The sequence below is a fragment of the Tamandua tetradactyla genome, chromosome 6, assembly GCF_023851605.1.
Source record: "Tamandua tetradactyla isolate mTamTet1 chromosome 6, mTamTet1.pri, whole genome shotgun sequence".
Classification (NCBI taxonomy): domain Eukaryota; kingdom Metazoa; phylum Chordata; class Mammalia; order Pilosa; family Myrmecophagidae; genus Tamandua; species Tamandua tetradactyla.
In genome coordinates, this window is record NC_135332.1 from 182,504,159 (window position 1) to 182,528,164 (window position 24,006).

The following is a 24,006-nucleotide window of genomic DNA, read 5'->3' on the forward strand; positions in this document are numbered from 1 at the left end:
GAGGTGATGGAACAATCTTAAAGGTTGTGATAAGGAGTAAATGAGAGACAGGAAGCCCCAAACTCCTGTGAAGAAGAGCAGATGGTATAGCTATGATGACGATGAGGAGGATGATGACGATGGTAGCATATTAAAAGAATTGCATTAGAATGCCCGCCTTTCACGCAGGAGACCCAGGTTCAATTCCCAGACCATGCACCAAAAAAAAAAAAAAAAAAAAAAAAAAAAAAACCGAAGAACTTCATTTCCCAGGCAATCCTTTTAGAAAAGAGGCTTCAGTGGGGTTTTCCTCTTAGCACTGAGAACGCAGATGGCACTGATTATGATTAGGAGGAACAGCAACTTTCACTCACTTACCATCGACTACGGGCCAGGGATTTTATAGACACAGAAGTTGTCAATTTCCTCGTTTTGCTAAGGGATCACAGAGGTTCTCAGAGAGGTGAAGTCACACGGCTGCGGAAGGCTGATGCCCAGGACATTTACTGAGCCCCATTTGACTCAGAACTGCTCCTGATGCTGTGTGAGCTGGGGGGCTGCGTGCTAGCAAACAGAAGCGCTGACATTTACCATTCATCCAGCAGGGCTCTAGAGAGTCCCATGAATTAAGCCATTTGCTCCTCAGATGCTGCTGGACCAGCTCTTTGGGCCAGCCCACTTGCACAAGAGGAACTGAGGGTGGAAAGGTGAAGCGCCTGGGTGCAGCCTGGGTTCACTCCCGGCGACCTGGCCCTCAAGCCCTGCTCTGAGCCACATCTCGTCCACCCCTGTAATTCTTCCTTGACCCACCATCAGGTTTTCACTCGTCACCTGAAGCACAAGCGAATGCAATTCAGGCCAGGGCAGGTGTCAGGGGTGCCAGGACAAAGCACACAGTTGGCCATTGGGGAACCACTGTCCTGATATGGAGGCAGATAGATGGTCAGCACGGTGTGGCCGGAGGGCCACGGAGCCCTGGATGACGGGGTGGGGCCTGTCCCTGGAACACGGGTCGGGACGAGGCCTCGAAGAGTCTGACACCAGTGGAGACTGAGTGATGAGAAAACATGAGCTAGGCGTGGAAAGGTGACATGGTGTACACAGGGATGGAGGGGGCGTAACCTCCGGCCGAGGGAGATGTGCAACGGCTGGAGTGAGCAAGGGTCTGATGGACGGGTCCGTTTGGGAAATCGCACCTGTGCCCAGCTGGGGGTCTTGAGTTCTAAGGGCTGAGGGCGGCATAAGAACAGAGCCAGGGGTTGCAGGCAGGGCCTCGGGCCCCTGGGCAGGCTCCGCCAGGTGCCCACCACGTGTCCAGTGCAGGTGGATGTGCACACCCCCCGCAGAGCCCGAGGGGCCACTCACCGTCTCGCCCTTCTCTCCCTTGGGTCCAGGCGCTCCCACCTGCCCAGCAGCTCCTGTGTCTCCCTGAGGGACGGAAGTCAGAAATGTGCATCAGCTGGAGGTCCCCGTCTGATGTGGCCCCAGCTGACCCGGTGACCCCCGGTCCCTTGCCAGCGGCTGACTCTGCCCTGTTGGCCACTGCCCTTAACCCACATGATGAGGCCTGACACGCCTCAGTTCATGCAGAAACCGCAGGAATGCAGCGTCACAGGCTTGTCCTGGGGGCAACCCTGAGCCCAGGGGCAGGGACCCCTGGGGAGTCAGAAGCCCCCGGCTCATGCCCAGTGTTGCCCTCGGCCTCATCTACCTGCCAGCCTCTCGGGGTGCAGCCACCCACCTGCAGCTGGGCAGTGGACTCTCTGGGCACCCCCAGCCTCCCAATGGCCCCATGTGCTCAGGCCCCCACTCCACGAGTGCCCTGGACCCTCAGGACGGTCCATGGAGGGGCTGGGAAGGAGCTGACCCACTGAAGCCCCTTCCCTCACTTGGTGTCAGTGCTGCATCTGACCCCGCCCTTCCCACGCCTCCCTGAGCCTCTGTGTCCCCTTGCCTGGGGCCCTGGTCCTGCAGCCACTGTTCCCTATGCCACACTGGACCAGCCCAGGCCCAAAGCCTCTGGCATGCAGCCACCTCCCCTGGCCCACACACCCCAGTCCCAGGGTCGACCACCAGCTCGGCACTGCACACACCCTTCCTTGCACGCAGGCCACTTCCCCCTTGTGCCCCCTGTGCTCGTGCTCCTGCCTCTGGAGCGGCCCCATCCCAAGATACTTGGGTCCCTGAGAGCAGGAGAGGCCAGGAGCCACTGACCGGTGACCCTAAAGACCAGCGGGGCCCACAGGAGGCACTGCTGGGTGGTCCTATAGGACAAGGATGGGACACCCACTCCAGGGAGACAGCCTGACCAGCAGCCACCCCCACCTTCCTGCCCGGGGTTCCCTCCCCCTTCCTCCTGCTCTTGTGTCCCCAGCCCCAGGCTTAACCACACAGAAGTGCTGTCTGTACAGGAGCAGACCCTCCTTAGACAACACTCTCCACCTCTGGGTCCACAGCCCGGGGCATCTTTCCTTCCACCTGGCAGTGAGGGGCAGGGCTTGGGGAAGGAGAAACCCTTACGGTGACCACCTGGCACCTGGCCAGTCCGAGCAGCTTGTCACCCACACCCAGAGGGAAACCATCGGGGGAAGGAGTTGTGTAGTGGTGTTTGTGTGCACACGTGTGTAGGTGGTGTGCACACATAGCCGTGTGCCTGTGTGTGTGTACACGTACATGCTTGCACGGATTGTGCATGTGTAGGATGTGTGCGCGTGTGTGACAGGTGTGTCTTGTCCCCATCCTGGCAGAGGGAGGCAGGGAGAGAAGGGCAAGAGAAGAAAAAGGATGAAAGTGGTGTTTACAGAAGCAGGAATCCGGGAGGGAGAAGAGAGAAGAAAGGGAACGGGAGGGCCACGGAGGAGAGAAAGCAGGGAAGAAGGTGCAGCAAGAAGAGCTCATAAGGCAGGCAAGAGACAGCAATTCTCTGGCCAGTCCTCTACCATCCTCAGCCTTCAGTCTCCCTAACTGTAAAATGGGACCAGTGCCACACCACACAGGCTCGCTGTAGGGAAGAGGACATCATACGTCCACCAGCACTGCTCACCCCCCATGGGCTGTGCCCTCAGCCCACTAAGGAGAGCCAGGTCACCCAAGGCTGAGGCAGAGGGCAGCCCCGGCCCGAAGCTGGCACCCAGCAGGGGCAGCCCCATCACTGGCATCCACAGGCGGGGATGAAGGTGAGAAAGTGGACAGAAGAGAAAGAGATTTGTACACACACAGCTCTGACGCTCAGCAACCAGCAACGCGTGCACTTAACCACCCTGAGATCCCAGAACCGGCCTCTATGTCTGACCTCTAGCAGATGCTCAGTGTTTATGGACTGAATGAAAGAAAAAGCAGGAAATATTGCAAAGAGAGAAGGAAGGAGGGAGGGGAAAAAAGGGAGGAGAAAGGAGGGGTATGGCTGAGGGGACTGTACATGGAGAAGGGTAAGCAGAGGGAGAAAGAGCAGGGGACGTAAGAGGCCAGGTGCCCCAGGTGTTTCTGCCACCACACTCAGGCCCCTTCCAAACACCAGGCCAGTGAGTGTCCACCTGCTAATACCAAACTCTTCCACTCGACCTCTGTGTGGCCATGGGTGGCCCAGCTCAGCAGCCTGATTCTGTTTCTGAGCTGTGAACCATAATGGGAGACGACGGTGCCTTTAGCTCTGGGAAAATGACAAGGCCAAGAACGGGTGGAAAGAAAGGAGGCTGCTCCATGCCTGAGGATGAAGGACCCACAGGGAGCACAAGCCTCAGGGTCATTAGGGAGTGTAGAAAACTTGTGTAAAAAGAATTATATGCACTTTAAACAAATCTTAAAGGCTCAAAGCCTGGTGGTTTCCAGGATACAGTGACTTAAAAAGATGGATGCAGAAATGATTGATTACAGAGAGTTAAGCTGATGGGAGTAAAGAAGAGCTGAGCCAGGGCTCACGTAATGCAGCCATGTTTTACTGATATATTCAGACTGAGGGATGGAAGTTCCAAGCAGTTGAGAGATATATGGGCTTTGAATTTTATGCCATTTGCTCTTATTTTTCCCAACAACATCTGGGGCAAAACACCGGCAGAACAGCCATCTCACCTTTTTTTTTTTTTTTTTTTTTTAAATACAGAGCAAAACAAAGATTTACTCAGGTTGCAAGCTGCAACCTGGCCAGCTCCAGCACTGACCTTTGGTCCAGGGAGTCCCACGGGACCATCGAAGCCCCTTTCACCCTGAAGGAGGAAAGAGAAAAAGAAACAGGTAAGTCTACCTTGATTGTCCCCCTTCTCTGATCATTAGTTGGTTTTCCACCCAATGTGCCCATGAGCCAGTCTCTGAGTAAGTCAAAGGCTGACCAAGAAGTCTAGACAAGAGCACTGACACATTGGAGCCCCAGAGCCTCTGTTCTTAAACCAGAAGCCAATATGGGGAAAGCTGCCATAGCTTCCAACTGCAGCCAAAAGATAGGAAAGATACAAACAAGAAAACAAACCGGTGCCCATGGGCTGCCTTTTTGCCTGAATATGTCATCACTTCATTAAACGTTGTCTGCTATTGGTTGACGTCATTCTTATTCACCAAAATATAAAGCAAGGCTTGTCTACAGATTGTTTTTAAATGTAAACTTTGTTCAGTTTGTAAAATGTGTGCCATTTGAATATGTAATTTATGTGATCTAAATATTGTGGGCGCATGTAATTTTTGCCATATTAAACCCCAAATGCAACATGATTCATGCTTTCACCTGTGGAGGTATCACCACACTAACAAAGAGAAAAATAACATGACATTTGTTTATATGGCTGCACCCATCACTTAAAAACAACCTTCACTCCATTCACAGTTGTGCGCTTAGTTACTTCAGAAACAAAACTTTAAAAAATCATCTACATCCATCATTTATATGCGCAGATACTTGTCTCCACTTCACGTTGTGATGCCACAATACCGTGTGTGCCAATCAAGCTTAGCATGATGCTTAGTCATCGATGGAGGACCCACAGGCGTCATCCTCACTCACTGAACAACTGGGATGCTTTGACAGCAGTAAGGAATATCTGAACCATTGGAATAGTGCCTGCCTGCCTCCTAGGAGAGAGCTCTCAGCCCACCCTGGCCCCTGGTGCTGTATTTCCTGTAGAGGTGAAGGAGGAGGGTGCAGCAGGAACACCTGTGTAATAAGGTAGCAGCTGAAGCTCCTCCACATGGCCTTTTTTATGAGAAGAGAAGAAGCACACCAGTCCGCCTTCCCACCTGTCAGTACTTGGGTTAGTTCTGCTGATAAGCTCCCTGGATCCATCCATCCATCCATTCACACATCTACCAATTTATCCATTCATCCATCCTACCACCCACCCATCCATCCATCCATCCATCCATCCATCCATCCATCCATCCATCCATCCTACCACCCATCCATCCATCCATCCATTCATCCACACATTTATCCATCCACCCATCCATCCATCCATCCATCCTACCACCCATCCATCCATCCATCCATCCATCCATCCATCCACCATCCACCCATCCATCCATCCATCCATCCAACCACCCATCCATCCATCCATCCATCCTACCACCCATCCATCCATCCTCCATCCATCCTCCATCCATCCATCCACCCATTTATCCATCCATCCATCCAACAACCCAACCGCCCATCCATCCATTCATCCATCCATCCATCCATTCATCCATTCATCCACACATTTATCCATCCATCCATCCATCCACCCATCCATCCATCCAACCACCCATCCATCCATCCATCCATCCTACCACCCATCCATCCATCCTCCATCCATCCTCCATCCATCCATCCACCCATTTATCCATCCATCCATCCAACAACCCATCTGCCCATCCATCCATTCATCCATCCATCCATCCATCCATCCATCCATCCACCCATCCATCCATTCAACCACCCATCCAACCATCCATCCATCCTTATCAAAAGGAAACTGCTGCTGAAATTCATGCTGAAAAATAACGTGTGCTCACTCCAATTTCTACCATCAATTCATGCTTTTGCCTGTGTGTCCCTAGTCTCAGCAAGGCTTTTGGCACCTCCTCCATGCTGGCCTCGAGCTACAGCAATGGACACAGCCATGCTGGAGACCCAGGGGCCCAAGGCGTGAGTCCAGCAGAACTTCATGGAGACCTCCTCCAGCACAGTTCTACTTTTCATCCTCCTGGGTATTTGTGCTCCTTCTGCTTAAATAGTGGGGAGAGCATTTTTAAAATTTATTTATCAAGACTTTCTCTATGGTCTATAGAGAAAAAAAGCAAAGGCCTCAGGCACAGAGTGAGATTTAATCTGACTAACCACAAATAAAACACACAGAACTCTTTCCATATAGAGTCAGAGTGTGGAGTGCGGCTAATTAAATGAAATTTAGGAAGAAAGAGGTGAGAGTCCCTGTAGGGCATATCTAAAACCTTCACCCATCTCCCCATTCTGAGCCTTATCATCAAACCACATCTACATTGATTTAGATGCACCTGCATGAATTAAATACAAGTAAGAGACAAGAAAATCTTAGGGAGATGTTACTACCTTCAGGAAGACTTTACAGATTACAGCCAGGTCTGAGGCTCACTCCTCACAGTGTGCACAAAAAGAACAGGAAAAGGAAAGGCCCAAGGAGCAAGGACAGTGCTCCGACCAGCCACACAGGACCTGGGGCATCCTGCTCCACGGGCCATGGGCATGATGGGAAAATCCCAGCACCACCTCCCAGTCCTGGCCCTGCAGCTCCGGGCCCTGGTACCTTCTCTCCAGCTGGGCAGGAGCAGTTGATGGTCTTCAGGAGCCCGATCTGCTCACTGCTGGGGGCGGGAGGCCCTGGGGACGGCGGCGGGGGCTCGGTCACAACGGTTACCTGACACTGCAAGGAAGCCCCAGGGTCAGACATCAGCCCTCCCAGGCAGAGGCCACAGCGTAGGTGGAGTGAGGCCAGTGGGCACCAAGGATGGCAGGGGTCAGCCCTGCAGGCTTGGGGTCGGGGGCTGGGGCAGCCTTTCCCCTGTGGGCCCCGCAATGGACTCTGCAGAGGCCTGAGAGGCATCCGTACAACCCGGCCACCACGTGCTCGGGCCCTGCCTCACTCTCACTCCCACCCCTCATCTCTGCCCACCCTCTCGCCCCCTCTGACCACACACCCCACCACCAGGAGCCAGTGCCCCTGCATACCAGAGGTGTCCTCAGGACAGGCACACCTGAGCACCTACTGTGTACTAGGCCGACTGCACCCCCTATGGGGTCTCACCTGTGACGCTATGGAGTGGGCCCGGACTCACTGCCCCCCATGGCAGTGGGTGGGGAGTGTCTACAGGGTTTGGAGAGGGATCCGAGGAATGGGGAGAGCCCTGCACGAGGGTCACCGCTATGTCCCGACCGGCCCTGCCCACCCTTCTGTCCTGGACTCTGTGTTCCGCAGGCCGATGGCCCCCTCCTCCTGGACGACCCCTCAGTCTCAGGCCACCTCTCCTGGAGCAGCCCCCAGAACCCCTGTGCCCCGGCCCCTCCCAGCTGGACCCACTATGGACCCCTCTTCTGGGTGCACCCCCTGTCACTTTGCTCACCGGACCCCAGGGGAGGTCACAGCACGTCTCCAGCTCCGCGTGCCTCGAGTCACAGTAAATCACAATCCGCTGAAGGTCAAACTGCAGAGGCAACAAGGATGGGGGTCGGGGTCTGAGACAGCGGGAAACCCCACGTCAGGTTCCAGGCAGGCTTGCCCTGGTACATCCACACCCCATATGGGGGCCCAAGAGCAAGGGGGCAAGTGGTCCCTACCACAGGCCAGAGTGTCTGCCTCAAACACCCTGAGGCCACCCACGACATGCAGGGACACGTAGGGACATGTGAGGACATGCAGGGACATGTGAAGACACACAGGGACACAAAAGGACACATGAAGACACACAGGGATGTTCAGGGACACATGAAGACACATGAGGACATTTGGGGCATGCAGAGACATGTGAGGACACGCAGGGACACGTGAGGACACACAGGGACATTTGAAGACACACAGGACATGTGAGGACAAACAAAGACATGTGAGAACACGCAGGGACACACAGGAACACGCATTCAGAGCCCCTTGAAGATGCGATGCAGTCATCTGAACAGTTGCTGCATCCCTTTATTTGAAATTTTAAATAAAATTCTGCGCCATGCCTAAGGCCAGCGCCCTGCGGTATGAGGAGGCTCTGGGCAGGGCCCGCCTGGGCATGGTCAACACAATGGACGGAGCTTATGGCCGGGTGAGGGACAGACTTCGTGACAAGCCCTGGCGATGACGGCTGGTCCCGGCTCACTGTCCACCCTCCTCTGGCCGCATGGGTCCTGCGTGCGGCGGGGGCAGTGGGGCCAGACGCTGCCCAAAGTGGCCCCCGCGGCTCAACAGGAAGGACGGCAGCGGCCTCATCATGTGTCCTGTGCGCCCCGGCCGGGGAAATGCAGTCAGGAGATGGCAAGAAACACCCAAGGCAGCCAGGCCGCAGGCCAGTGGGGAGCAGGAGGGATGGAGGAGATGAGGGGCCGGGCGCGGCTGAGGAAGTGGGGACTGAGGAAGGGGGGCTGAGGAAGGAGGGCTGAAGAAGGGCAGCTGGCCTGGAACCCACACCCCCAGCCCCCCAAATCCTTCCTCAGCTGTCACCTCCCAGCCGGAGTCAGAGGGCGGGGGTCCCGGAGTGGACAGTGGATAAGGAGAAAAGGGCCAGTGGCCTCGGACGCCCTGGGCGGCCCTTGGCGAGGAGCAGACTCGAGGGCCCTGCCCCACCCAGGAAGTGCAACCAGGGGCCAGGCCGTGCCCCAAACCTATGGTCACTCAGGGTGGGGAAGGGCATCCGCACTTGGGGGCAGGCAGGGCCAGCTCACTGACAGAGGCTAGGGTCACCAAGGTTGGGGAGCAGAGGAGCAGGTGCTGGGAGGGAAGGGCCCCAGCTGATCCCCCTACCCGCACCCCATGGCTCTGAGCCCCTGCAAACTCTGTGCCCTCTCCCGGCATGCCTCATCTACCTCAATGTCCTTCCAGGCAGATGGCCATCCCCTTGCACCTGGTCTCTTGGCAGCGTGTCTTAGAGCTGGCGCCTGTCCCTGCTGTGCTGCCCAGGACCTGGGCTGCATGTCATCTCTAACCACATTTTATGCCTCCAGCCCCCCCCCCCCCAAGCTGTGGCTCTCTGCCCTCCCCCTGCTCTCTGCTTCACCTGCTCCTGGTGTCCAAGGCCTGTGCACAAAGCCCTGGCTCCTGTCTCCCACTCGGCCTCACCCCACGCCGGGACTTCGAACACCTCCTGCCTTGAAATCAGGAACTTCTCTGCACACAATCCCGTTGCTACCTCCAACCATTGGCTCCTTGGCCGAGATAAACGCTCTTCACCCACCAAGACCTGAGTCACCTCTTCCAGGAAGCCACCCCTGCCCACTCCCTCCTGTACCTGCTGGCTCACTTTGACTCGGGTCCTGCCACAAGTGACGCCCATTTCTGTCACAAAATTATTCAACAGAACAAAATGACACCCATGTGCATCCTTCTTCTAGGTGACCACAGACTCCCTAAAGTCTTAGATCTTTATTTTCCATTCAGCAAATTGTTGCTGGAGACCCACTGTGTGTCACACGAGGAAGGGACAAAGGAGACACAGTAGACAGTGCCTGGAGCAGAGCTTCCCACTGGACAGGCAAGGGTTCCCATCTCACAGGCACATGTGAGACTGGTCCCTGCAAGCTCTGCCCACACGGCAGTGTGGACAGAGGGAACAGGATTCACTCTCGGGGCCCTGCTAGGGTGCTGCCCCCTCCATGCCTGCTGGGCTGATTCCAGGCAACTTAAAAATCCTTTCATTTCTCGTTATACGAGTGTACACTTTTGACAAGAGTTATCAAACTACAGAGTTAAGATCTGTGCATTTTACTATTTATGGTTATTCCTCAACAAAGAATGAAATAAAATATATATTTGTTCAGTGAATTAACATAGGCTCATCCAATCATTTTATTTATTTAAAAAATGGGGAGAGTCCAGAAATTTCATAGGTGTTCTGAGAATCAAAAAACTAACAAATAAATGTGAAGTGCCAGGGCCAAAGTAAGTGCACGTATTCTTAGTATAACGAACACAGTGGTTTTATAATTAAACCAACATGTGTAATTTAACTATAAGGAAAGTTGCACTATTTGTAAATGCCGATTCTGCGAACGCTTGTGAGTGCTGCACTCACACTGGATCCCCTGCCCTGTTAGTGGAGAATTTACACCAATCGATGAGGAACGTATGGCCCCTTCCACAGAGCAGGGACAGGGCAGCCCCTCCCTGCCCCGTGCCCCCTGGGGAACGGGCTGCTCTCTGCCTCTCTGTCCACTGAACAGGCGAGGAAGCTGCTGGCTTCCTGGGAGAGCTGTGAATTCCCAATCGTGTGAACCGGCCTCCCTTCTGCTCTCCTCAAATACCCTGGGCGAGACATCTGACATTCTAAGCTGAAGGCCTTCGGGCAAAAGATTTTAGGAGGAAATGCTTCTACACTGGCCAAGGCCTCCAGGCACCAAACACTCACTTCACGGACGGCTGAGTAGCCAGGGGACAAAGGGCCTGGAGAGTGACCACCAAGGCTGGGGACACAGAAGGAGAGGGGGCAGGAGGAAAAGTGTGAGCAGAAGGAGGAGTGTGAGCAGAAGGAGGAGTGTGAGCAGGGGGAGTGTGAGCTGGAGGAGGAGTGTGAGCAGAAGGAGGAGCGTGAGCAGAAGGAGTGTGAGCAGGAGGAGTGTGAGCAAGGGGAGTGTGAGCTGGAGGAGGAGTGTGAGCAGAAGGAGGAGTGTGAGCAGGAGGAGTGTGAGCTGGAGGAGGAGTGTGAGCAGAAGGAGGAGTGTGAGCAGGGGGAGTGTGAGCTGGAGGAGGAGTGTGTGCAGGAGGAGCGTGAGCAGGAGGAGGAGTGTGAGCAGGAGGAGTGTGAGCAGGGGGAGTTTGAGCAGAAAGAGGAGTGTGAGCAGGAGGAGGAGTGTGAGCTAAAGGAGGAGTGTGAGCAGGAGGAGCAGTGTGAGTAGTAGGAGGAGTGTGAGCAGGGGGAGGAGTGTGAGCTAAAGGAGGAGTGTGAGCTGGAGGAGGAGTGTGAGCAGAAGGAGGAGTGTGAGCAGAAGGAGGAGTGTGAGCAGAAGGAGGAGCGTGAGCAGGGGGAGTGTGAGCTGGAGGAGGAGTGTGTGCAGGAGGAGCGTGAGCAGGAAGAGGAGTGTGAGCAGGAGGAGTGTGAGCAGGGGGAGTGTGAGCAGAAAGAGGAGTGTGAGCAGGAGGAGGAGTGTGAGCTAAAGGAGGAGTGTGAGCAGGAGGAGCAGTGTGAGTAGTAGGAGGAGTGTGAGCAGGGGGAGGAGTGTGAGCTAAAGGAGAAGTGTGAGCTGGAGGAGGAGTGTGAGCTGGAGGAGGAGTGTGAGCAGAAGGAGGAGTGTGAGCAGGAGGAGGAGTGTGAGCAGGGGGAGTGTGAGCTGGAGGAGGAGTGTGAGCAGAAGGAGGAGTGTGAGCAGGAGGAGGAGTGTGAGCTAAAGGAGGAGTGTGAGCAGGAGGAGCAGTGTGAGTAGGAGGAGGAGTGTGAGCAGGGGGAGGGGTCTTGTCCTACAGTGCCTGGAATAGCGCCTGGAACAGCGTGTGCTCAATTAGCATGAAAGGGGAGCACAGACGTCAGTGATGACAGCTTGCTTTGCTCACACCACCCCTTGTTTAATTGGGTCCCACACCTGCTGCCTTAATTAATTCATCCCTTCAGCAGTCATGTGTGGAAATAAACACCAGGGAATGACTCCCACTTCAGAGATGAAGAAACAACAAGGTCTGTGGGACGCGAGTGGGGCTCTCCAGGCTCCTGTGCAGTCCCGCCCCCCTGCCCCCCCAGCCCAGTCTTTTCTTCTGCTGGTGTCTGACCAGTGCCTGGTGGTGACTTATTGTTTAGTGAACACAGCAAGTAGGAAGAGAGTTTAGAACCTTGTTTACGGTCCCTTTTGCCATGATACCACTTTTTAAATTTTCAGGTATTCCAACTTACTCATTTTTTAAATAGCTGATGTTTGATAAACCACGAAACACAATTTTTGGCATATATAAAAACTAGGCAATTAGTACCCAAAACAAATAAAGATTATCTAGAAATCATTAAGACAAGAAAAACAGCAGAACAAAAGAGCAAGGAAAGGCTAGGAGCTGGCATTCGGCAAAGGGGAATCCAATGCTGGGCAGGGTCCTCAGCTCAGTGGGCTTGGGGAGCCCGGTGAAAACCCATAAAATGCCGCTGTGTGCCCATCGGATTGGGAAAACTGCAGCAACCACAACACTTTAAAAATTAAATCTGCCAATATTTTGGTGACGATTTAGGAAAACGGGACTTTGACACATTGCCAGCAGGCGCATGAACGCTCTGTCACCTTGCAGAGGATCAAAGGGGTGAGGAAGCTAAACCATGCGCCCTGCACGTCGGCGCAGAGCAGCCCCTGCATGTAGGCTCAGCCTGGCGGGTGGATGGTTCCTCCCCAGCTGCTCGGGGTCCGCCTCGGCTGCACTGGTTTCGGCAGTGAGACGTCGGAACCTCCCCTAGCCGCAGAAGGAACTTTAAAAAATGTATAATAAAGTATTCAAAAACAGCTTTACAAAGGAATAAAAGCTTAAGCATATAGTTGGAGGGCTACCCGCTGCTCCCCTCATGGCTGGGGAGAGCCCTGCGCCCATCCAGCCCTGGTCTGTAGCTGGGCCCTCCGGGGACCTGGGAAGACGCTGCAAGGGAAGGGGCGGCCCAGCCGAGCCAGGCACTTCACGCCAGGCCGCTGGAGCCCTTGTGAGCCCAGGAAGCCGGGCACGGAGGAGCGGCCACGGGGCAGCCAGGAGCTGGGCGTCAAAGGAGCCTGCAAGAGCAAAGACCACGCTGCCACGTGCACGCCCACGACACGGAGACGCCAAGAACTGAGACAGCGGCCACGTGGGACCGGGTCTTCCAGCCGCTGGAGGCCTGCGCCCACGTTTCCTGTCTTAAGGCAAGCACTGCGCAGTATTCATGTGTGCAGCTAGAAACCAAGACGATCATTTACATCAGTTTAAACCAATCCAGTTTCATCCAAGAATATGATGCTTGATGGCGGGTATGCACATATAAATGTAAAAACACAAGAAATGGTTCCAGACAGAGCTAGCCCCAAATTACGATTCCCTGTTATTTCTGTGAACTGGGGGTTGCTGTTGGGCAAACTGAAACATGCAAACAGCACTGTGTAAGTTGCACACTTATGGCACACATGTCTGCGTAAATAAATATGGGAACATATTTCTGGAAGGGAAAAACAGAAAAATTAAAGGAAAGAAAAGAGAAGAAAAAAATCAAAGGAGGAAAGAACACTAGCGGAATGGAAATGGAAGGAGAGATGAGGAGCTTTTTACTCTGAGCGATACAATGAGGAGGTTTCATTTATTTTCCATATTCTACCCTCAGGGAACAAGGATTTTAAAAGCCTATAAATGAACAAGACATTTTATCTACTGAAGTCGCCTTCTATGTACATGCCTCATATCTGAGAACTTTACTGCTTTCTCTCTCCAGAATTGTCTGGGAGGCCACTGCCACATTGTGAGGCTCTCTGTCCCCCCACTGTTGAGCTGTGTCCCCACTGCTGAGCTGTGTCCCCCATTGCTGAGCTGTGCCCCCCACTGTGGGGCTGTGACCTCCACTGCTGAGCTCTGCCCCCACTGCTGAGCTCTGCCTCCACTGCTGAGCTGTGCCCCCCACTACTGAGCTGTGCCCCCCATTGCTGAGCTGTGCCCCTCACTGCTGAGCTGTGTCCCCCACTGTGGGGCTGTGACCCCCACTGCTGAGCTGTGCCCCCACTGCTGAGCTCTGCCCCCGCTGCTGAGCTGTGTCCCCCACTGCTGAGCTCTGTCCCCCATTGCTGAGCTCTGCCCCCCACTGCTGAGCTGTGCCCCCCACTGTGGGGCTGTGCCCCCCACTGCTGAGCTGTGCCCCCACTGCTGAGCTCTGCCCCCGCTGCTGAGCTGTGTCCCCCACTGCTGAGCTCTGTCCCCCATTGCTGAGCTCTGCCCCCCACTGCTGAGCTGTGCCCCCCACTGTGGGGCTGTGCCCCCCACTGCTGAGCTGTGTCCCCACTGCTGAGCTGTGCCCCCACTGCTGAGCTCTGCCCCCACTGCTGAGCATAACATCTGGCGCATGGTAGGAGCTCACTGGATGAGCGACTGAACAGGTGCTGGTGAGCCAGGGTTTCAGCCTGGCAGGTGGCTCCGTCAGGTCTCCCCTCCAAGGCAGCACAGGTGAAGCCCTGACAGGTGGCTCAGGTGGGTGTGGGCAGTGCCCCCCGCGCCCCTCCCTGGAGGCCCCGGGCATGGCCGCAGCCCCGCACTCACCTCCACGGGCACGCTGTCTTCCAGGCGCTTGCCGAGCACCGTCTTCCCCTGGATGTCGATGTTCTCACGCTCGGCGACGGGCAGCGTCTGCACCAGCACGCAGTCGATGTAGAGTGACACGCTCTGGGCCTGGACACTCACGGCCACCTTGTGCCAGTCCCGGCTGAAGAGCTCGCTGACCTGGGGCCCGCGGAAGACCACCCAGACGGCGTCCTCCCTGGCACCCACAGCACTGAACTCCACCGCCTTACTCGCGCCGTCCAGCCGGAGGGAGACCTGGGCAGGAAGAAGCCGACACACTGGGCTGTGCGGGCCGGTGGCGGGAGAGGGCAGGGGGCAGGGCTTGGCGTTGGGCAGGCCTGGTAAGACCCTGGCACCGGCTCCGCCAGCGGCAGAACTCGGCAAAGTGCTTCCTGCTCAGTGCAGCCGTCCCTCTAGCACCCGCCCTGTGGATTGTTCTAGGGAGCACGGTCAGGGGGATAACTGGACAAACCCAGTGTTCAGGCCTGGGTGTGACCAACTCACCTCCTAGAGGCTGGGCAAGGGGAGAGCTTTTGTGGAACTGGAAGAAAACTGAGGCAGAGGCCCTTGAGTTGTGAACAACCCAAATCCCCCACCCATTTCAGTGTCTCTTAAAACCCTGGGTGGCTGCCCGAAGCTTGTCTTCTGACTGGACTCCAGGCGCCAGTAGGAGACGCAGCCCATGAGCTGGGCTGGCTGTCGTCTCCAGGAGGAAGGCTGAAGCTCCAGGAAAACAGAGCTCCTGCAGCAGGAGCCTTGGCTGCCAGTTCTCTGTGGGACCCCAGGCCTTTGCCCAATGCCTCTGGGACAGGGAGAACCCGGGATAAAGCGTAATTTCCTCTTTTCCTGTCTTTTTACCATATTTTTTTAGGGGGGATCGAGTGTGTTCTCAGCCATGTGTAAATTCCTGCATCCCTTCCCCGAGACTCACTGACCATCCTTGGTGTGACAAGCAGGTCACTGGCCAGGCATCAGGGACATGAAGTGGTCAGGACAGGCATGCTCTCGGCACAAGCAGGTAAGGACCATAACACAACACGGAGAATACGTTTTCCTCGACTGCCTGAACGAATGAGCAGGCTTGGGTTCTGCCTCCAGAGGGTTCGCTGCTCATTCGCTGGCCAGCTCCATACCCTTGATGCTGACCACTAAGGAGCCCCTGTGGCCCTTCTAGGTGGGCTTGGGAAGCTGCTGGCTGGAGGTCACAGGGCAGCAGAAGCCAGGCTGGGCTGCTGACCCCTCCCATCTCTCCTGTGGTCCTGGATTGGCTTCTTCCCCAAGCCCTGTGGTCTGGGGGCTCCCTGTGAGCACCCCTTCCTCCCTGACTCCAGGACTCACCTCCCCTTATGATGCTCCCTGGGGTCCCTGGACACCCTAACCTTGACCACATCATGGACTCTCTTTACCCCAGCCCCTGCACTAAAATCTGTGTCCAGTATGCTGTCTGTTTTCTGTCCATCCCCAGACAGGTGAGTCATTCGGAGTGTGTGGCCGTCCCTGTGCTTTTTCCTCACCTGTAGAAATGGCTGATGGGACTGCTTGCAGCATAGAGTGTAGAGAGGATTGAGTTAACAGAGACATGAACCACTCATGCAATATTTGTTCTATGCTGGGCACTGGTCTAGATATTCACTGAAATAAATGGAGCAAGTGCACTCAGGGGCATCGCCCAGGAAAGCCTCCCCTGGCAAACCCACGTAGCTGCCTCTAACCATGTCCCCAGGCACGTCGCTCTATTTTTCTATTTTTAGAGACTGCTGCATTGGTATCAGAAATTGTCTTGTCCACTTCCTCTGCTGCCCTGTTTATTGTGGACCCTACCCCATCTTTTGGCCTCACGGGTTCGTCCCTTTAACTCCAGGCACTCAGGACAGATCTGAGGGTTGCGTGTTGGCTGCATTTGCTGCTGGGCACTGTGGGCGGGGTAAAAACTCGAGAGCAGTGGGCCCTTGTCTTTCCACTCGTCTGCGACTCATGACCTGATACTCCATGCCAGAGAACAGGCGTCCTCTTCAGAGCTGCTGTCCTCAGCAGGACCACTGCGAGGAAAGGTAGTGGCAGACTGGGCCCGCGCACACTGAGCTCACAGACGGTCCTTCATGGCTTCGGTACATCTGCCTGTTCCCTGGTTTTATTTTCAAAATAGAGCCAGAATCCAGCCACCTCTCTGGGCTCCACTGGGGTTCCTTGGTCTGAGCCACCAGCATCTTCCACCTGCACAGGGCAGAGGCCCATGTGGTCTCTCCATCCAGGCCTGGCCACGCCCTCCTCCCCAGAGTCCAGACAAAAGGTCTATGGCCAAAAGCTCTGGTACTTCACCTCCTGAGCCTCAGGTCTAACTATCTGCCAGCTCTTGCCCCTGACCCGCACGCACACACATGTACACACACACACGCACACACAAGTGTGCACACATGTGCACTCACATACGTGCATGCACACACGCACACATGTGCACCTGCACACATGAACATGTGTGCACACCCACGCGCACATGTGCACACATGTGCACGCACACATGTACTCACACGATGCACACACAAACATACCCATGTGCACAGGTGAAATGCATACACATGCACACGTGCGTACACATGCATGCACATGCACTGTGTGCACGTACACACATACATGTGTGCACACATATACACATGCACACATATACACATGCACACATACACGCACGTGCACATGCATGCACATGTTCACACATTCATACGCATATGTGCACACATGCACACACCCGCACTCCAGCCTCACCACCCTCCTTCCTGTCTCCTAATCATGTATGGAGTGGACAAATGCTGCTCAGTTTGCCCAAATGACAAATGGGAAATTGCCAACTTTAGCAGTGGCCGCAGGTTTTACTGAGGACATGGCTGCAGGAAGCTTGAGTGGCTGTTATAGATGGATGTGGCTCTGTGCACAGGTCATCTTCTTGTAGACCACTGCCTCTTTTGCATGCCAGTGGCCCCTGGCATGTCCAGGGGTGAATCAACTCAGGCTTTCCCGAGGAAATGCCATGCCAGCCACCTCTTTGAAAACAGAAGGGCTCTCCCTTGTGTCCTTCTGGCCCCAGGAGAGTGCAGGACACACGCGGCTCCATAAATGCCGTGAAGGAGGACACCCAGACGAGGGGGCAGCACGTGGTCCCCACAAGGATGTCATTGCTGGAAAGGGGAAGGAGGTGGATGGGGCCATGACGAGTTGCCCACTGTCCAGACACAAGGTCCCTGGAAGAAACTCCAGCCCTTCTCAGCCTCCCACTCTGAGGAAATGGGGGCCCCAGCAGCAGAGCCTGGAAAGGTTTAGGCATCTCAGCGTGACCAGGGATGCTGCAGAGAAACCGCTCAGCAGGCCCAGCTGAGGGGCTTAAGCAGAAGCAGCTGAGTGAATGGACGAACGTGTGGATGTGGGAGCTGGCCTCTTCAGGTCCCAAGTACCCCCTGCTACTTCTGTTGCTTCCATAAATTTAGCACAGTTTATTAACTTCTGAGTTCCTCCCCACAAGGTGATAGCAGTGAGGAGAACAGTGTAAGATGTGCGAGGTTTCTCACAACCACATGAAGCTCACGCTTTATAGGTGCTGTGAACAATTAACTGCAGAGGAGCAGGCTCTGTTTCAGAGCAGCTTGCTCTCTCCGACAGCAGCCAGGGGTGTGGAGGCTGACATCCCTTGTGTGGGCATGTTTTTACTATAATTCAATCCCAAATGAAAATACAACCATATTTGAGAAGATAGATGCAATGCGAAAGCTATAGCTGCCCAGCTACAGCTGCCCAGGGATGCTGAGAACAGGGGATTTGGCAGTGAATCAAAAGCTACTTTCATCTCACGCCAACGGGCGGTGCCAACGGCTCTGACTGAGGTTTGCCTTTCCTTGCTTGGCCGTGCATTGTGGATGGACTATCCTCCCTTCCTGTGGCCTGGACGTCTGGACTCAGGTGGGAGAGGGTAGCTCAGCCCTGAGCTGGGAGAGTGCGGGGAGGGACGCAGGGGCAGAGCCCGGGCCACGGGTGAGGGCCCTGTTCTCGGCAACTCACCCCGAGCTCGCCTGTCCACCAGGATGCTCGGTTTCCCCTTTTGAGAAGGGGAACAAGGAACTGATTTGTCTCAGGCCACAGCAATGAGAGAGACGGGACCTGCTCCCCGGTGCATCTTCTCGGCGCCGCGAGCCCGCGGGCCTGGCTTTCCGGGACCACGAACACCGTGGGCGGGTTGGCTGCCTCCTGCGGGCCGGCCTCAGGGGCCGCACTCCAGGACGCACTGAGCCTCCGGGTGGGCTTCCCAACAGCCAGGCCTAGGGCGCAGGGGGCCGCCGCGAGCCCAGCGCTGCCGTACCTGGGGGATGCCGTACTGGTCGATGACCTGCCAGATGTACCAGTCGTCCCTCCGGGATGCTTTCCTGAGCCGGAAGGTGGCTACGAGGGCGTACTCGTCAGGCAGGCCCTGTGGGAACACAGCCCTGCAGGACAGAGACGAGCAGGAGCAGGCTCAGCTGAACGCCCACGCCGAGCCCCTCACGCGACACGCCTGGACAGGCCCACAGCTCCCCGCTTGGCCCAGGCCCCGCACCTCCACAGCCTCTTACGGACCTGTGCTCTGGCCCCTCAACTGGTGCCCGCAGCCCCCTGCGAGCCAGCTCAGCGGGGGCTGGATGGATCCGCTGCCACCTCTCCACCATGGCCATTCCTGACAAACCAACAATGTCTGCGGCCTGGCCACTCCCCAGGGCACGGATGCCCGGACGTGGCCTCTCCAGCCCCACCCTGCTCGGCCCTGCCCGCTCGCTGCAGTTCCTGTTCCCACCAAGCCCTGGGGTCCTGTCCGGACTTCAGAGCCCTCCACCCTGGAGGGTTCCCACCCACACAGGCCAAATGCCACTTGCCAGCACCCAGCGCCAGGTCCTCCAGCAGGACCCAAATCCCCTTCCCCTCCTCCTCCACGGAGCACCTCAGACCAGCCGCCTCTGTCCCCTTCGGCTCCAGCACACACACGCACCCCAGAAGATGCCCTGGGCCCCACGTGCTCGGCTTCCTGAGGAAGCTCTCCCGTTCCCTCAGCTCTCAGCTGAGAACGCTCTCTGAAGCCTGCACCTGGGCCCCCAACTGGACGTTCGTCCCGGGATGGAATTTCGGACCTGACCCAAACTCATGTCACCAGCCCCTTGTCCCCTCAAAACAGTCTGGGCTCCTTGTGGTTCTCTGTTTGTGCTTTTGTTTTGGGTCTTAACTTAGTTTTTAATCTCAGTGACTAGAGCCAACATTCACCCAATTTCTTCAACTCAAACCAGAAAGACATGCTTTTTCCTATGATTCTGAAATTACATATACACGCATGTCTACATGCTACACGTCTGTATCGTGATGGTGTGTGGAGGCATGGATGGATAGACAGATGGCCTGAAAAAAGTCATAACTGGAAAAAAATTAGTTAACAAAGAACAACTAGGGAAACAAAACTACTTAATCCAATTCTTCCCACAAATGGCAAGACTGCAAAATTACAGGCCGACCTCTAGTTCCCATCAACTGTGAAATTCTGAACACGATGCTTGTCCCACATCAAGTCTCAACTGTCCCAGGACAAGAACGAGGAGACCAGTAGCTGCCCTGCTGACCTCATCCCACGGTGATGAGAAATAAACGAGAAGAGGTATGTAAAATGTCAGTAAATGCTGAGCGTATGAGAAAACTATAAATATGAAAGTGGTATTTGCTTTCGTTAGGAACAAATTAACCCACAAGGTGGATTCTGGGTCTTGCCAAGGAGAACCCAAAGAGATGACCAGGTCCAAGTGCCTCGTGGACAGGGTCTCATCAGCCAGGCGACGGGCCGCTGCCACCTGGGCCGGACACTCCGCCACCTTCCCTTTGTCTGCTCCTTCTCTATTATATGACTTCTTTAAAGCAAAGCCATGCAGCTTTCCCCGGTGCTCACAGGCGCCGTGGGCCATGCACTGGCCAAGCAGTTAGGGTGCAGCAGAATGGGGAGCGCAGCCCAACGGCGGCAGACTTGGTACCCCAAAGTGTGCCTGGGACCCGGCCAGCTGACGGACAACGGCATCACCACCTCCGCATTCGTCACAGAGGCCACATGCCCTGTCCTGAAGGTCACTTGCGCCCCTAGAGTCAGCTGGCTGGGATTGTCTCCATTTCACAGGAGAGAAAGCAAGACTCGGGGGAAGAGGTGCTCGTCCATTTCTCCTCTGCAGAAAGACCTCCCGATGTCGCTGCTGTGTGCCACGGGGGTGGCATAAGAGTCTGCCATGTGGTGGAAAGTGCACATGAAGATCCAGGTTCTGCGGCCGCATGCTCAAAGCTTGCCTTTGCCAGGCTCGTGTCTAGCACAACATTTTCTTCCATCATGGATCCACTCACTCATTCATTCAGCAAACCCTCTACTGTGCAAGCCTTGGTTGGGTACTGGGGCTACAGCAGACAGCAAGACTCAGCTCTCCTAGAGCTTCTCCTTGAGCAGAAGAGACATTCTGCAGACGTCTCATTAGACACCTGGGCCATGGGCTGTAGCAGAGAAGGGAAGGGAAGGCCTGCTTTGGTCTTGAGGTGAGGGCAGGCGTCCTTGAACATGGAATGCTTGAGCTGCGCTTTGAAGGAGTCGATGTCCCAGGAGGGGAGAAGAGCCTGACAAAGGCTGTGCAGTGGTGTTGGGGGGAGGTACTCGTCAGAGAGAAGCTGGACTCGGGGGCAGGGGGCAAAGCTGGGGGCTGTACCAGGCCACAGAGGAAGAGCTCTTCAGCTTAAGGACACTTAGAGCAATTGGAGAAGGGCAGGTATCTTTGCTCTCGGGGGTGTATCTGCCTGCAGCTAGAACAAAGGGTCATGTGCTCTGGTACAGTAAGGGACCCTGGATCCAGACTGTGGACTTTGTGAAGACAGGATCTTTACATCAAAATGCTCAACAACACGTCAAAGCAGGAGCATCCATCTCTGATGGAAACTATGGGAAGCCTGAGGCAGAGAGGCATCTGGGGGTGTGAAAGGTGGGAACTGGTTATATTAGGACGGGTCTCACCTGGCTGAAAGCACCAGGTGATTCTGGTGGCCTAAGCCTGGTTAGTGTAAGGGACTGATATACGCCCCGAGTAAGGAGTGAGCAACACACCCAGTTAGTATAAGGAGCTAATGTAAACCGCACAAGTCGAGTGAGCAACGTGCTGGGTTAGTGCAAGGGGCTGATGCGATCTGCATGAGGAAGGAGTAGGCAGTGTGGGACTGGCACCCAGGTCAGTGGTTCAGAGGCTGGCTTCAGGGCTCGCTGCTCAGCCTCCAGCCAGGTGCTCTGGCCTTTTTCCTGCCCTTCCCAGCTGTCCACTCACTCGGTCCTCTGCACCACGGGGGACGACCCCATCCGGACGTAGGAACTCTGGGCTCCGTTCTCTCTCCTCCCCAAGGTCTCCTGCACGTGAAACCAATCCATCAGGTCGAAACCTGTCCAAAGAGAAAGGCTGGACGTGAGTCCAGCAGGGGAGACTTGCGGCAGGCAAAGAAAAACCCACTCCTTGAAGAGGCAGCCCTGGCCTGGGAGAGAGGATGTAGGATTTAAGCAGAGGGAACTGTTCAAATACATATCTGGGGAGAAAGGATAACGGATGGAGCAAGGAGGCAGGCAGCTTCCGTCTGGATCCCAGGGACTGGGTGCAGGAAATGCAGACCCTGAGCTTCCCAAAGGGAAGTGAGCAGCCCGGGTGGATGGGCCAGGGCAGGTCAGGGATCAGGCCATCGGGAGGCGGCAGGCTCAGGTTGCCTGGTGGCAGGAGGCCCAGAGGCCGGCAGTTTGCTCTCAGAGGTTGGATCTGCAGGAAAATCAGCAATTTAGGGCGTTCACTCCTGCAGCAACATTTTTGAAATTCAGTTGGGTTTCGTTGGGGTTATAGTTTGGCAGCTGTAAGTTTCAGAACTTTAAAGAGAGAAACGTCAGAAAGAAGAGAACTATTTACGTTTCGTTTCTCTCATTTAGACGCTAAGGGAGGGTTTTGTGTGCATTGGCAGAGGGAGTCCCAGCAGCAGACAGAGGTGGGATGGGGTGGGGCTGGGAGGGGGGCTGAGTCCAGCTCAGTCACATAGTAGCACAAAGCTGAGCCTCGGGCTTTTGTCCGGGGCAGGTCACCTGACCACTCTGAGCACTTTAAAAGGAGATTGTTTTACCATGTGCCTCAGAGGATAGTTAACGAGCTTAGATGAGACGAAATAAAGCTCTGAATACAGTGCCTGGCATACAGTAAATGTTCAAAAAATAATTTTTATATTACATGTTTCCATTTTAACAATGACAACATGAGCGACAACTACATTTTGTTCAAAGAAATCATATATCCATTCAATAAAATTTCCAGGAGCCTGTGCCAAGTCCTGTGAGAGAACTAGGGATGCAGCAGGGAGGAAGTCAGAAAGCCTAGAGCTCAGGGTACTTGTATTCTGGTAGGGAGACCAAAACCAAACAAACGTCCAGTGTGATTTCAGGCAGTGGTGAGTACTGCTGGGAAGAGCACTCCTAAGTTTGACAAGTTTGATGAGTTTGATGGGGTCTGGGCTGGAGGCGCAGGGCAGGCTGTACCGGGTGAGGCTGGCACAGTGGCCTGACCCCTTCCTGGAGCAGAGCCTGGTTGGTCCAGGAAGTGGCTCTGCTTGGACTGAGGTGTCCTGGAATGGACTTGGGTGGCTTTCCAGGCCGGCCCTCTCCTGACCCCTTGCCATCCTGAATCGTCAGATCTGGGGGAATGACTAACAGCTGCGACGACATTTCCCAGTGGCACTGGATATACCAGCGATGAACAGAATCTGTGATGTCGCGTTACCTGATTCCGGCTCTTAAGAGCAGGAAACCTGCACCCAGAAGCTCCACCACAGCGAGTAGAACGGCACTTTTTCACGCACCCTGGGGAAGCCCACGGCGGCTCACGCTGTCCCCTACAGGGTCCGCCAGGCAGTGCAGGACAAGCGCAGCTGTGGCCGAGCAGAGGCTGAGCACCACCGGTCCCCAGTAGGGAGGGACAGGGGGCAGGGCTGAGCTTGCCCCCCACTGCCAGCACTGCCAGAGCATCACGTGGGCCATCCCGACACTCAGTCCCTGCGAGCCCTCTGCCCCTGCGAGGCACAGTGCAGAGGAGAAAGCCCCGGTGCCCGGGCACTCCTGGGCCGAGTCCCGGTCCTCTACCTGAGAGCTGCAGGACTCAGCATGAGCCTTAACCGCCCTGAGCTTGTTTCCTCCGTATTTCTGTCATCTTGGGATAATTACAGCATGCTCCAAAATGAGAAATATTGAGTCCACATCCCTGCTCCTGCACTTTTCCTTCTTGCCTTCTCTGGGGAAGGAGCTCTCTGAGCTTCCGTCCCTTTATCTGTCTGGTGGGGATGGTGGAGATTCTCACCCACGACCCATTAGGATGGGTAGAGGAAATGGCACCGACAGGACTGGAGGAAGCGCAGCTGCCACCAACCCCAGCTCTAATAACTAGCACTGGGATCCTGGAAGGTCAGCTTGAGCTTTAAGAGAGGAAATCCACAGGAGCAGCCTGGAACCTAGCACTAAATGTAGGATGCTCTAAAGAGACGCATCGCCCTGAACGAGTGGTGATTCTGCCCTATCCCATAACAAGCTCTGCTTAAACCCTGG

General features: G+C 55.3%; 1 protein-coding gene across 1 annotated transcript in view; it reads right to left on the reverse strand.

The window, feature by feature from the left end:
• The window catches only part of COL22A1 (collagen type XXII alpha 1 chain), a 259,058-nt gene that overhangs the window by 173,443 nt on the left and 61,609 nt on the right, over positions 1 to 24,006 (reverse strand). Inside the window, exons 5-11 of the mRNA XM_077163316.1 lie at positions 21,710 to 21,821; positions 18,712 to 18,835; positions 14,349 to 14,624; positions 7,540 to 7,620; positions 6,726 to 6,842; positions 4,137 to 4,181; positions 1,345 to 1,407 (exon numbers count right to left, since the gene is read on the reverse strand). Of these exons, the coding sequence (XP_077019431.1) occupies positions 1,345 to 1,407; positions 4,137 to 4,181; positions 6,726 to 6,842; positions 7,540 to 7,620; positions 14,349 to 14,624; positions 18,712 to 18,835; positions 21,710 to 21,821 (818 nt within the window). The remainder of the gene's footprint in view (positions 1 to 1,344; positions 1,408 to 4,136; positions 4,182 to 6,725; positions 6,843 to 7,539; positions 7,621 to 14,348; positions 14,625 to 18,711; positions 18,836 to 21,709; positions 21,822 to 24,006) is intronic.